This window comes from Odocoileus virginianus, chromosome 11, assembly GCF_023699985.2.
Source record: "Odocoileus virginianus isolate 20LAN1187 ecotype Illinois chromosome 11, Ovbor_1.2, whole genome shotgun sequence".
NCBI classification, from domain to species: Eukaryota; Metazoa; Chordata; class Mammalia; order Artiodactyla; family Cervidae; genus Odocoileus; species Odocoileus virginianus.
The window spans coordinates 51,733,474-51,745,506 of record NC_069684.1 but is presented as its reverse complement, the minus strand read 5'-3'; the positions used below and the strand labels follow the sequence as shown (position 1 = coordinate 51,745,506).

The 12,033-nt window shown below is 49.4% G+C and overlaps 1 protein-coding gene across 1 annotated transcript in view; it reads right to left on the bottom strand.

Annotated features, from left to right (window-relative positions):
• The window catches only part of CAPN8 (calpain 8), a 76,530-nt gene that overhangs the window by 25,931 nt on the left and 38,566 nt on the right, over positions 1-12,033 (bottom strand). Inside the window, exons 6-10 of the mRNA XM_070473752.1 lie at positions 11,091-11,174; positions 9,498-9,583; positions 7,045-7,119; positions 6,162-6,322; positions 2,935-3,110 (exon numbers count right to left, since the gene is read on the bottom strand). Coding sequence (XP_070329853.1) covers positions 2,935-3,110; positions 6,162-6,322; positions 7,045-7,119; positions 9,498-9,583; positions 11,091-11,174 — 582 coding nt within the window. The remainder of the gene's footprint in view (positions 1-2,934; positions 3,111-6,161; positions 6,323-7,044; positions 7,120-9,497; positions 9,584-11,090; positions 11,175-12,033) is intronic.

Here is a 12,033-nt window from a genome sequence, read left to right as displayed (position 1 = left end):
TCACTCTGGAGCCCCCGTTTATAATTGACAGCAGAGGTGGAAAAGTCTGGGGCCACTGTCACTCCTCTGACTCTGCGTCTGAAGCTGAGATCCGCCATGCAGAGGCCCTGGCTGTCTGGGAGAGCACAGGTCCTCAGGGGACTGCCTCCTGCTGCCTGTCTAACCGCCTTCACTCTCCTCAGCAGGGACTCCCTCAACCACCTTGGTGGTCTTTCCATTTAACCCGCCCACCACCTCCAGCAATATGCTCTGAACCCACAGCCAAGAGTCCCTGGACAGGAACTGAGCCATGCAGCCAGCCAGGCAGCAACCAGGCAGGAGACAAGGCCAGCCTCGCCCAGTGATGGATGGAAAGGGACAGTCACCTTTGAAATGTAGGATCCTGAATGCAAATGACAGGCCTGCCTGGCAGGAGCCTGTTGTCACCACGGGAAGATAAGAGGGGAGAAAATTGAGGCCAGACAAGCAGGGCTCTTTAGCCTTCAGGGCTTTCCGGCTGCTCCTCAATCAGTGTCAAGTTTACAACCTCAGGCCAGACTCCAGTTTACAGACAGTTAAAGCCAGAAAGGGGTGGGATGGGGGGGAGGGGGGCGGTGCTTCCCAGGTGGCGCTAGCAGTAAAGAGCCCACCTGCTAATGCAGGAGACATAAGAGACATGGGTTTGATCCCTGGGTCGGGAAGATCACCTGGAGAAGGAAATGGCAGCCAACTCCAGTCTTCTTGCCTGGAGAATCCCATGGACAGAGGAACTTGGTGGGCTACAGTCTATGGGGTCGCAAAGAGTCGGACACGACTCAGCGGCTAATACTTTCAAAGCCAGAGGAGGCAGTTCCAAGGGTCAGAGAACAGTACCCCCAACAATCCCTGCACTCCATCTAACACCAGACCGTTTGAGCAAGCCCAGTCACTGCCTCCACCCTCGGACACTGCCTCCACCCTCAGACATCCCTACAGCGCTGCACATGCCCTCATCCTAACCCTAAAGTTTGTGTTCATAGATGTCATGCTCTAGATTAGAAGCCTCTGGCTATAAGAAGGTCCATGGATCACATACATGGGGTTACTTTAAAAGCAGCTATAAACTGATGTCTGAAAAACTGACATGCTGTATATATTATTTATGAGAGCAAATGCCATGCCCACAAAGCTCTTTCCATGTGTTAGCTCATGTTCCAAAGAAAGAAAGCTTTTCTGATCCTGTAATAGAAGGTAGAGCCTGTGGATGAAAGCTGGTGGCCACAGTTCCTATTGCAGCCCACCCTTCGGCCATACCTGCCTACTGCTCGCTCTCCAAAACTGTCACTTTCTCTCCTGCTGTCAAGAAGCACATGCCATCCCCTATGGCTGGAAAGTTCTCCCTCTCATCTTTGAAATCCAGCTCATTTTTTGATGCCCTGATCAAAGTCTTCTCCACGAAGCGATCCCTCTATGAGGAGACCTCAGGCCACAGTGCTGATCCTCATCATAGCGGATCTGACCGCCCTGCAGTGAGTGGTGTGTGTGCATGTTTTTCCCTTGAGATTGTGAGCACCTTGAGGGCAATAACCCCGTGCCATTCCTCTGTATCTCAGCTTTCAGCAAGGCACCTGGCAGACACACACTAAAGGTGGGTTGAATTGATGTGCATAGGGTAAACACTTTCTATATAAAGAATATGCCTGCCATGTGGGAAGACTGGGTTGGATCCCTGGGTCAGGAAGATCCCCTGGAGAAGGCAATAGCAGCCCACTCCAGTATTCTTGCCTGGAGAATTCCATGGACAGAGGAGCCTGGCAGGCTACAGTCCATGGGATCACAAAGAATCAGACATGACCAAGTGACTAACACTTTTACTTTCTATAAAAAAAGAATCTGCTTTGGTGCCACTTACATTCTAGGTGGAGGTGGAAGGGCTAAGCTGGAATAGAATTGGAGCTTATTTAGTTGAAATTCTTTTCTCCAGCCATCAAACAGCAATTATTTTTCAATTCCCCATTCCTCCAACACAAAATACACACACATACATACACCCTAAACTCTAAAGCCCTACGTTCCTAAATAAGACAAAGAAAGGGGCTGGAAGTTGTATGAGCTTAATAGTCACAATTTTCCTTACTGGTTTCTTATTATAATACTTCTTTTTCATACAGGAATTTATACTGAGGTGTTGGGCCTCCAGCCAGCTCTTGGTCCTTCTGATTAGAATTGTATTTTTCCCAAGAAATTCATTTTTAACAAAATTCTATAAAAACAACCACCATGAATCCCTCCAGAATTCATTATAGAAAGTCTTTGCCTGTATTAAAAACTGGATTCCAATTTGATCCTGGCTAGGCTTATCAAGACGCAGAGGTCTTACTCGAACATATCTGTGAAGCTGTGAAATCTACATAGAGGTGGTTACCAGGGCAAGCTGGGGTATTAAGCCAGGCACTGCAGCCTGGGCCAAGAGCCAGCTATGACCTTCAGTCCAGACATACCAGAACTGAAAGTGTCCTCTGGCTCCTTTTACCCCAGCCTGCTGTATCCCAACAAGTGTCTTAGAGTTGCCCCGAGAGGAGGGTGTCTGTCTTTGGCTCCCATAACAGCTTCCCTTTTCCTACCCTGTGATGCCCTCAAACTTCTATGTCACCTTCTTGGCTCCCATCCCCTGAGAAGCCTATACCTGGAAAGAGTCTAATAAGTGTGTTTACACTGAACAGGCAATGACAGGGGAAAGTTTAATGAATTACACATCTCGATGTTAATAATAGGGATTTAAACCAAAGGAATGAATCTCTAATTGTGAGATTCGGGCCTCAGTAAGGCCACTGAGAGAAACATTTTAGGGGAGCAAGGAGAACACTTGATTAGGAACAGCCAAACAAAAAGAAAGATGCACTTCAATCGCTGGCCAAAATATTCCGACCAAAGACGTCAGGCGAGCCATGATGGCTGACCCCCGCTCCGGAGTACCTTGTAGACAGCATAGCCGATGCTGAGCATGCCCTGTCCCATCCTCTTCTGTCGCCGGCGATTCTTCTGCATCAGCCCCAGCAGTACCGTGCAGCAGGGTTCACCGATGCTATCCTCCTGGTGATCATCCACCTCGTCCAAATGGATTTTGAACTGGGGATTGGTCCAGTAAGTGGCTGGAAGTCACCCAGGAGACGGTGGTTCCCCACAAGGTAGGTGAGGTGATCAGGAAGAACAGAATGAAAAGGAGGAACTGTGATCATCCCCAGAAAGCATAACTCTGGCCAAACTGTGCCAGGTAAGCAGGCCTCAGCAAGATTGCTTTCCAAGGTAGTCGGCATTTCCTCCTATCTCCCTACCATGCCCACATACCAGCACACACACACACCCAGCATGTGCAAACTTTGCACTTGTTCATTTCATCAACCAGGGGCCCTGATATGCTTGACTGGGATATTCAAGGTCCCGAGGTCCCAGGGCTACACGAGGTCCCTCTGGGGAGGGCCAAGTCTTCCTGGGGAAATGGTTAACATCTCCTTGTTCCCAGCTCCTGGCCTGTGAAGATGAACCCAACTCCTGGAGGATGGAGGTGTCTGGGGAACAAGCAGGTCTCTGGCTCAGATGAGAACAAAAGTCCAGTGAAGACTAGGAACCTAGGGGGTCTCTCCTGACAGGCTATAAAGATGACCACTCTTGCCTCCAGGAAGCCCCATCTGATAGGCCCCTGCTTCAGATCACAGCCTGAAACAGCCCTGATTATAGATCGATCCTCTGTCCAGAGGCCCAGGGGCCCCTCTAGATGACTCAGCATTGCAGCCAGTGATGAGACACACTCCCCTCAAGTACGGTGGAAAAGGAAAAGGCAACCCACTCCAATGTTCTTGCCGGGAAAGTCCCATGGATGGAGGATCCCAGTGGGCTATAGTTCCTGGGGTCACCAAGAGTTGGACACGACTGAGTGACTAGCACTTCAAGTCACTTCAGCAGTCTCCAACTCTTTGTGGCCCTGTGGACCACAGCCCACCAAGCTCCTCTGTCCATTGCACTCTCCAGGCAAGAATACTGAAAAGGGTTGCCATGCTATCCTCTGGGGGATCTTCCTGACCCAGAGATCAAACCTAAGTGTCTTTTGTCTCCTGCATGGGCAGGCGGGCTCTTTACCACTAGCACCACCTGGGAAGCCTAACTGGCGATTAACAAGCGTGTCGGCCACACCACCTGTGGATATTTTAAAAGACTGCTTCATTTCAAATATAACCTTAAAAAAAAATCTCTCCAAATAGCAACTGTACAGGCTAAGGCACAGAGAAGGCAAATGGGTTACCCAGGGGCAGACAACAATTCTACGACAGACTCAAGTGGTAGAACATAATTGAGGAAGATGGGCTTGATGGGCCATCTCCATGCCAGGGCCTCAACAATGTCAATAATGATGTGCCTGGGGGCGGGTGGGGAGGTGGGGGAGGGGGGGAGGGAGTAGTAGGGGAAGAAGGGATCCTTTAAATAAGTTCCAAAGTGATGAAATAACAAGGCTTTCACAAATGACCAACAGCCACTGGTTATTATATTTTCTTAACAATAAAATTACAATCCCACCTTCCCAGAACCTCCACTTTCTTTTTTTTTTTTTAGGACACAAGTGTGTAGATTTTAAAGCCAAATATCTGCCAACTCCAGAGGAGCCAGAGACAATTCTGTAATCTTCTGTTACTTACATCATTACCAAAGGGCAGGAACCATCCATCTCTTCTCGACAGCTAGCTGGCGGCACAGATGGGGTCGCGATTTCGTGCATACAGATACCTTAGGCACCTCCTACAGTGCCAAGCTCCCAAAATGATCCATGCAAATTTCCAACACATTTTCTAAGAGCTTGCTAATGGTGAGCATATTTTAATTTCTCCCAAATGCAACATTACTGCAATCCCTACATATTTTTGTTTACTCCTTAACGGAGCTCGAAGAAGAGAATGGGTCATAAAAATAATACATCCCATTTGTATAACACTACACCATTTACAAAGCACTTCCAAAAGCTGGTATTATCCCTCCACTTTGACGATTGGGAAATTGAAGCTTAGAACAGGGAAATGACCCTCCCAGGATCCCAGAACCATTAGACTGAGCATCTGAGCAACTGTGGCATGAAAGGAACTCCCTCCTCCCTCTCTGCTCAGCGTTCATCTCGGCCATCAGAAATGGGAGCTTAGGTTGGAGGGGGACAAAGAACCAGAGACCCAGTCAAGCCCCAGGATTCCACCCACGTGGGATTTTGTTCTAATGCTGCTTCTACACCCTGAGCACAGGCCTGCACTGAGCTCTGTCATGAGAACGAGGCCCAGCGCCTACACATCTAAGTCCGTCAACAAGGTCAACATCAAACTAGGAGAGGGAGCATGGAGCCTGGGGGGGCGGGGGGGGGGGGGGGGTGGAGAGGGTGGGTTTTGCTTTCTTTCATTTCTCCTGAGAGATGTGGGGCTGTTTTTCGGAGTTTCTTCCTCTGCTGCTGCCTCAGGTGATTCGACCTAGGATGAGCCTGTATATGTAGACATTAGTGATCTCCCGCCAACAGGAAGGCTTCCCACCTTTAATAGGATGAGGGCCCGGGTTAGCACAGTAGCAGTGGTTTGCACCAGACTATCCCCACCAGGGAGGGTGCTCCAATGACTCCCAGGGGGAGCAGACAGTGGCCATTTCCACGCCCTGCGTGTGACCACCCCTGATGAGGCTGACAGGCCCCGCCACCTCCAACTTAGGTGCAAACAAAGCAAAACAGCCACTAGGATGCAGTCTACCAACACAGTGATGCTGCACCTGTCCCAGGGCACAGTGGGCCAAGTGCCAGCCAGCTGGGCCGGGGGGAGATGGAGGAAGCCCCAGAGAAGAACAAGAGACCTTGGTGCAGAGTCAAGTCACGGTTAGTACAAAGAACAGCCTTTGAAGGCAAGGGGCAGGTGGGTGGAGCAGAAAGTCTGAACACGCAGAGATGCTGAAGAATGAGGTTACCTGAGATCGAGCTGCAGGTAAGGGGCTGCAGAGTCACCACCCACCCCTGCAGCCTTGGCCTCCAAGCCCCAGAAAGAGGCTGGGCCACCAAGTGGTGTCAGGAGCCAGAGGACAGAGAGCAAAGGCATTGTCCCAAGATTAACAGATAAGGGTGCCCAGCCCAGGGAGGACAAGACAGAAGACGAGGTGGACACAGTGTCACCCTCCTCCCCCCACCTCACCTGGGTAGTTCTGGCAGCCGCCAGCCGTGGAGCCCCGAGTCCAGCACCCATTGAACAGCACCAGGTTCCATTTGCGCACCTCCTCGCTGCTCAGTGAGTCCAGGGACAGGTTGCAGATCTCCAGCCGAGAGAACTGCCTCAAGAAATCCGAAAAAGACATCCTGGGGGCAAAGGGATCAGTGAGCTCTCAGTCAAGAGAGCTGGGCTGGAAAGGTGGTGGAAGGTGTGGCCCAGTGGGCACAGGACAGAGCAGACGTGGGCTAACTTTCCTACACCGCACTGTACAAATACGCAGCGATCATTGGACAAATGCCCCACTATTTCTTTTTAAATGACTTATAACTCACCAGTCAAACAATGGTATTTTAACAGCAGTGAAAAAAGTGTACAGTATAGGCAAATTCCTCACTATTGCTTGCATTTCTGTTCTTAAAAAGCTCGCCTCTTATATCCAACAAACCAGCAAAGAGATTCAACCATAAACTGCAGAGACGCTGGGAGGTAAAATGAACCAAGTCACCACCTCGAGGTGACTGGTTAACTCTGATTGGTGTCCAGCCTAGAGATGGTCCCTAAGCCACCTAGTCTAACCATGTCCTTATTATCTTCCCTAGGGAGTGAAGGAAGTTGTTGTATTTTGATGCTAATCTAAACCTTGGACTTTGAAAAGATACAGAAACTGAGAAAGTCAGGCTAATAGCTAATCCATGTTGAGGCCCAGGTATCTTGGTTTCTACCTTTACTGGAGTAAGAGGGGAAGAAGAAAGAAGCCCCCTGGCCGGAAACCACATTGAATTCCTGGAACACCTAGAGAGAACTGCCCATGTGCCAACCAGGAAGGAATCCACAACTAAGAGGACAGCACTCCTGCAGACCCTCTCACCAAAACTCTCCATCCTCGGCTTTCTTGTCCAGCTGTTCTTTCTGCCTGGGGTCTATGTAATTCCACTCCGGTGCACTGGGAAAAAAAGAATAAAGTTGCTGTTGCTGTTGTTTTAAGGAAGCAGAGGTGATGGCTCTTGAAGAGTTTGCTGAAGAGCAAGCTATTTACTGCAGCTCAGCTTCCCACCCTCCCCACCTCCCCGCCTCGCCACCAACCCCAGATATGGGGAATATCAAAATGACTGGGGGCAGGGGGAGGGTATGAGATGGTAGGGGGTGCCATCTGGGGAAGGGACAGGACCCCACAGGCACTAGCAGGGTGACCTCAAACATGCAGCAGGAGGAACACTGGGCCACGGCTTTGCTCTAATTTCACTCTCCAGGCAAGTTCTACATTCATGCCTGATTCAACCCCCCAGGTCCTGGATCATAGGCCTGGGCAAGTCCAGGGGAAGAGCTGTGAGAATGGCCAGCAGAGAAAGGCCACCTCCTCCTCTTCTCAGTTGGTGAGACATCCTTCTGGGTTATCTGTCTGAGGTGAAGATACCGTGAGAAGCCCTAAGCATCTCGGACACATAAACATGGTCCCCTTCCTGAGCCCGCAGATGCCAATCACTCCCAATTTTGTGACAGTTTCCCTGGAGTAATGGCACCCTGCGAGGCTTCCTGCTGGCAGCCTTTCTGTGGCAATACCCACATACTTTGTTCAAATGCCATCTCCAGCTACCTGACCTTTAAGAAGTGAGGTTTCCCTGAAATATGTATGCAGTGTCTAAATAACTAAGCAGCATCAAGATCCATCTTTAAAAAAAAAAAAAGAAAATCCCTTCCCTGAATGCTTTCGGCAAAACATGGAGACCTCCCCTTGGCCGCATGAACACCAGGACTAAGCCCAGCCTCTCCCTCCAGGGAGCTCTCAGGTCCCCAAAAGATCAGGCAGGGGAACTCCCAGAGCCTCTGTAATTCATGGAAACAGTCACTGAATCAGAACCAAAGCTCTGAATGTGCTTGTCATAAACAAAGATTAGGAGACAAGTTGGAGAATTTGAGATCTGACCTAAATATCCCAGCTAGTTTCTTGAAACTAACTGGAAAAAAATTTTTCTAACTTAAAGACACTGAGCTGAGGCTAGGGGGTCTCACAGAGCTGCAGCACCCTCCCCCACAACATCCATATAGAAACACCCCAGGCTGTGTCTCCAGATGGTGGTGCCCGCCAGTCATCACCTCGAACCCCTGGACCTGTCCCAGCCTGTTAAGAGGCTGAGCAGCATCAGGGAAAGGAGATAAAGCCCCATAAGCCCTGTAAACAGCTTGGGAAACAGCTGCAGCTTAAAATGGCCAAAACTCGGGGTTTCTATTTCATTCAGCTATGACATGCTTTTGGGGCAGTCGGTAGAACTAAGGTTTTGGGTTTTCCTCCATCACAGGCAGTGGAATGAAAAGTCTTTAATATAGGAGTCCATCTGTGGCCTTGGGGACGTGTGTTTCTTCATGACACAAATCTGAAGGGAAGGACTGCAGTTATGAGCAGTAATGAAGTGTGATTAGTTCATAAAAGTAATACAGTTCCCTTCCAAAGCCCTGGTGGCATCATGCAGTACGGACAGCACATGGGGTACATATGAGGCTTAAGGATGTGTTTTGGGCGGTAGCGGGGGAGGGGGGTGTTTTTATGACCATTCCCATTTCTGGCGGCTCTTCATCCATGACACTTGTGAGTTCTCCATCCTCCCCTAGCGGCGCCAACCTGCCTCCCCCGTGCCAGCGGTGCTAACTAGGGTGGAAACCAGACCATGCTCTCTCCATCCTCCTGTACTACGGTAGCACTGATTCCAGAACACAGCTGTCCCAGGACACCACGGGAGGCCTCTCTCTGGGTTCAGGCACCATCTCTGAGAGGCCTGGGTCCCTCCGGTCATTAATGGCTTTGTCAGGAGAGATCAGTACCTGCCAGAAATGAGCTCTCAGCGAGCGGGCACACCCCCCGTTCATCCTCCTGCCTGCGGCAGCCAGTGACTCCTCTAAGATTCAGTTCCTCTTTCTAAGCGCGTTTCTTCCTTGTGCTGAGGGGTTTGGCCTTTGTCAGAGTAACCAGACTTTGCGAAGTGGAAAGAATTCGATCAAGAGTGATGGGTCTCACCTTTGGATGACCGCCGTGGTACACAGAAAACAAGCAAACCCTCAGGCACGAAGCAAAATTCCACTGAGCTGCCAAGCTTGCAAATGCCAGAGCAGAGCAAGGAATCAAAGACTACTGCTGAGTGGGTTTTGTTTGGCTTTTCCCCACCTGGAACCATCTAAAATTCTTTTCTGAACAGGCTGTGTGATTTGCGGATAGGAAGCGCCGCGAGCACACTGCCCCGGGGGTCTCAGAATCACTGCGTGTGTTTTGCCCAATGCCTTCCCCGCAGAGGGAGGTGGGCACGGGCAGGGAGGCAGGGGAGAACCTACTCGTCGCTCCAGGCCCCCTTCCACTCCACTTCGCCCCACGGGTTCCGGAGTCTGATCAGCCTCTCTGGACAGCCCTGGAAATCCACCTGCAAGGGCCACACACAAAGGCAAGTGAATCTCCGCACCCAGCCCTGCCGCCCTGCGTTCGTGTCTGCACCTGAGCGGACTTGCATTCAATTCCTCAAAGGCCTCTAAACATGTCTTCTTTTCACACATTTTTTCAGGCCTTAGCTCTGTTTTTTCACAATCGGGTTGAATAAATAAGTGAGTCTAGCATAAAAAAACAAGCATCTGTCGGCTTTAACTTGGCTTAAAATTTTATAGTTGACTCAGTTCTTAATATATGAGACCTGTTGATAATACATGCCCTCCAACAAATACTAAGAGCAGAGCAATTAGCATTTCATGAGCTGGTGCTATGACCCAGGCACCAAGCTGGGCCTTTCAGATGCATTATCACCACATTTAAACTTCACAACCATCCTATAAGTTGGGTGCTGTTATTATCTTCATTTTAATCTCCCTCAAAACTCTGAGACACACAGAGAGTGGATATATGTACATGGATAACTGATTCACTTTGCCGCACACCTGAAACTAACACAGCATTGTAAATAAAATATATTCCAATAAAAATTAAAAAAAAAAAACCACCTCTGAGACCTAGACAGAGGGGTTGAATTATCCAAGGTTACCTAGTTAGTAAGTAATAGGTGGAGGACGGGCACCCAGGCAGCCTGTCTGAAAGCCCATACATTCATCCACCTTCCCCTACTCTCTATGGAACCCCATTTGTGTATTTGCTCACATACACAAACACGATGAACTGTTCAGTCTTCAGTATCTGACCTTCCTTTGTATCCTCCGTCATGCCCTCAACCCAGTGTCTACACATACATGCTGAATTCATGTTTGGGAATTGACTTCATTAAGGCGTGTATTTGTGAAACACAACACAAATACACACACTGAACATTAACGCCTTTTTAATAAATAACAAAAACTAAGACACCATTGCATTTCCCTTTTTGCCTTAGCCCTCAGGAAACCCAAAGCAAAATTAATTTCTCCACTGGAGCACTGTCTTTAGCCTGGACTGTCTTCTGTATTTTGCCTTTGTTGTATGGTTTTATTAAGTCTGTGCTTTTCATTGCAAACCACTGCACATCCTTTTTGGAAGTAGGCAGACTATAGTAAATAAAAATAATGAAAAGCTTAGCCCGTGCTTTCTCCACGGGTTGGAGAGTAAGGAATAGCTGCGTTCCTCTCACTATCACACCTCACCTTGAAAGCTGGGGCAGGTATTACTGCCTTTTTCGCCTTGAGGATCCCATGGGTTTCCAGTGCTTTACCTGTACAAACATACTTCTCAGAAAGAGTATGGATCTAACTGACAGTTTCTACAACTTTCCTCTAAAACCTTCTGTCCTATCCTGGCCACATCTCAGAGGAGAGCCTGCATTTAGTTAGAGCCCATAAAGCTGTGGCTCAGAGAGGTTACGTAAGATCCCCTCTCTTTCTCTCTAGGATGCCAGGGATTTACGGTAATACCATCATGCACTACCCTACCCTTCCATCCCTGCCCAACTTTACCTCTTCAACTCCAGTGACCGAGTATGCGTGACCCTTAACCAGCTTTTGGCTGGTGATGGCTTCCGTTTCGGCTGCACTGGAGACCTGAGTTGAGAATAAAGAAGTCCACTCAGAGTGGCTGACCCTGACCTTCGTGGGGCCAGTCCTACAAGGCTTTCTAAGCACATGCTACACAGCCAGGAGGGTCCCAGTGCAGGGCTGGGGACATATGCAGGCAGAGCAATTAACCCCAGGTAAACAGAGCTCTCTCCATCCACTCCTCTTTGATCAGGCCTGCCTGCCAGTCCTGGAAAATGACTTACCAGCCTTTAAAATGACATAGAAAGCTGGGAAGTCATTTATTCCCCAAGAGGGATACCACGACTGCCTGTAAAAGCCTAACCATAACAACCCCTCTGGACTGGTCCCCGTTCACCAGTGGGGGTCCCCAAAGTCCCTCCTCAATAGTTCTGCACCTTCCCCAGGGTCCACATTACTTCTCTACCAAAAACACACACATATCCTGCTGGGGTTTTTATAGAGAGGAGAAAGGGAGATTGTTCCTGCCTAGTCATTCATCTGTGTGAGATCATGGTAAGGAGAGAAAGAGCAGGTGGAGGGGCTGGTGGCCTCCAGGCTCTGGTCCCCAGGCTACCTTGGCGCTGCATACTGCCAACCCCCAGACAGGGCATCACCCCTGGGTCAAAACCTCTTCCCGTGTCTTCAGTGAGCTCCAAGCCCCCATCATATATTGTTGATCACTGTGTTTCCAAAATCCCAAGATTACTTAGCCAAACGGGGGTGGCAAAGATCCAGGGCCCAGGATCTAAGGATCAAGGCTGCATTCTTAGGGCAATTCCTGCAGAACTAAAGGGGCTTGACACTTAGGGCTCCTAACATTTCTGAGTTTATGAGCCCAAACTCTGGTTCCTATCCATTAATTAGGTCTTGCCATCAGCTCCCA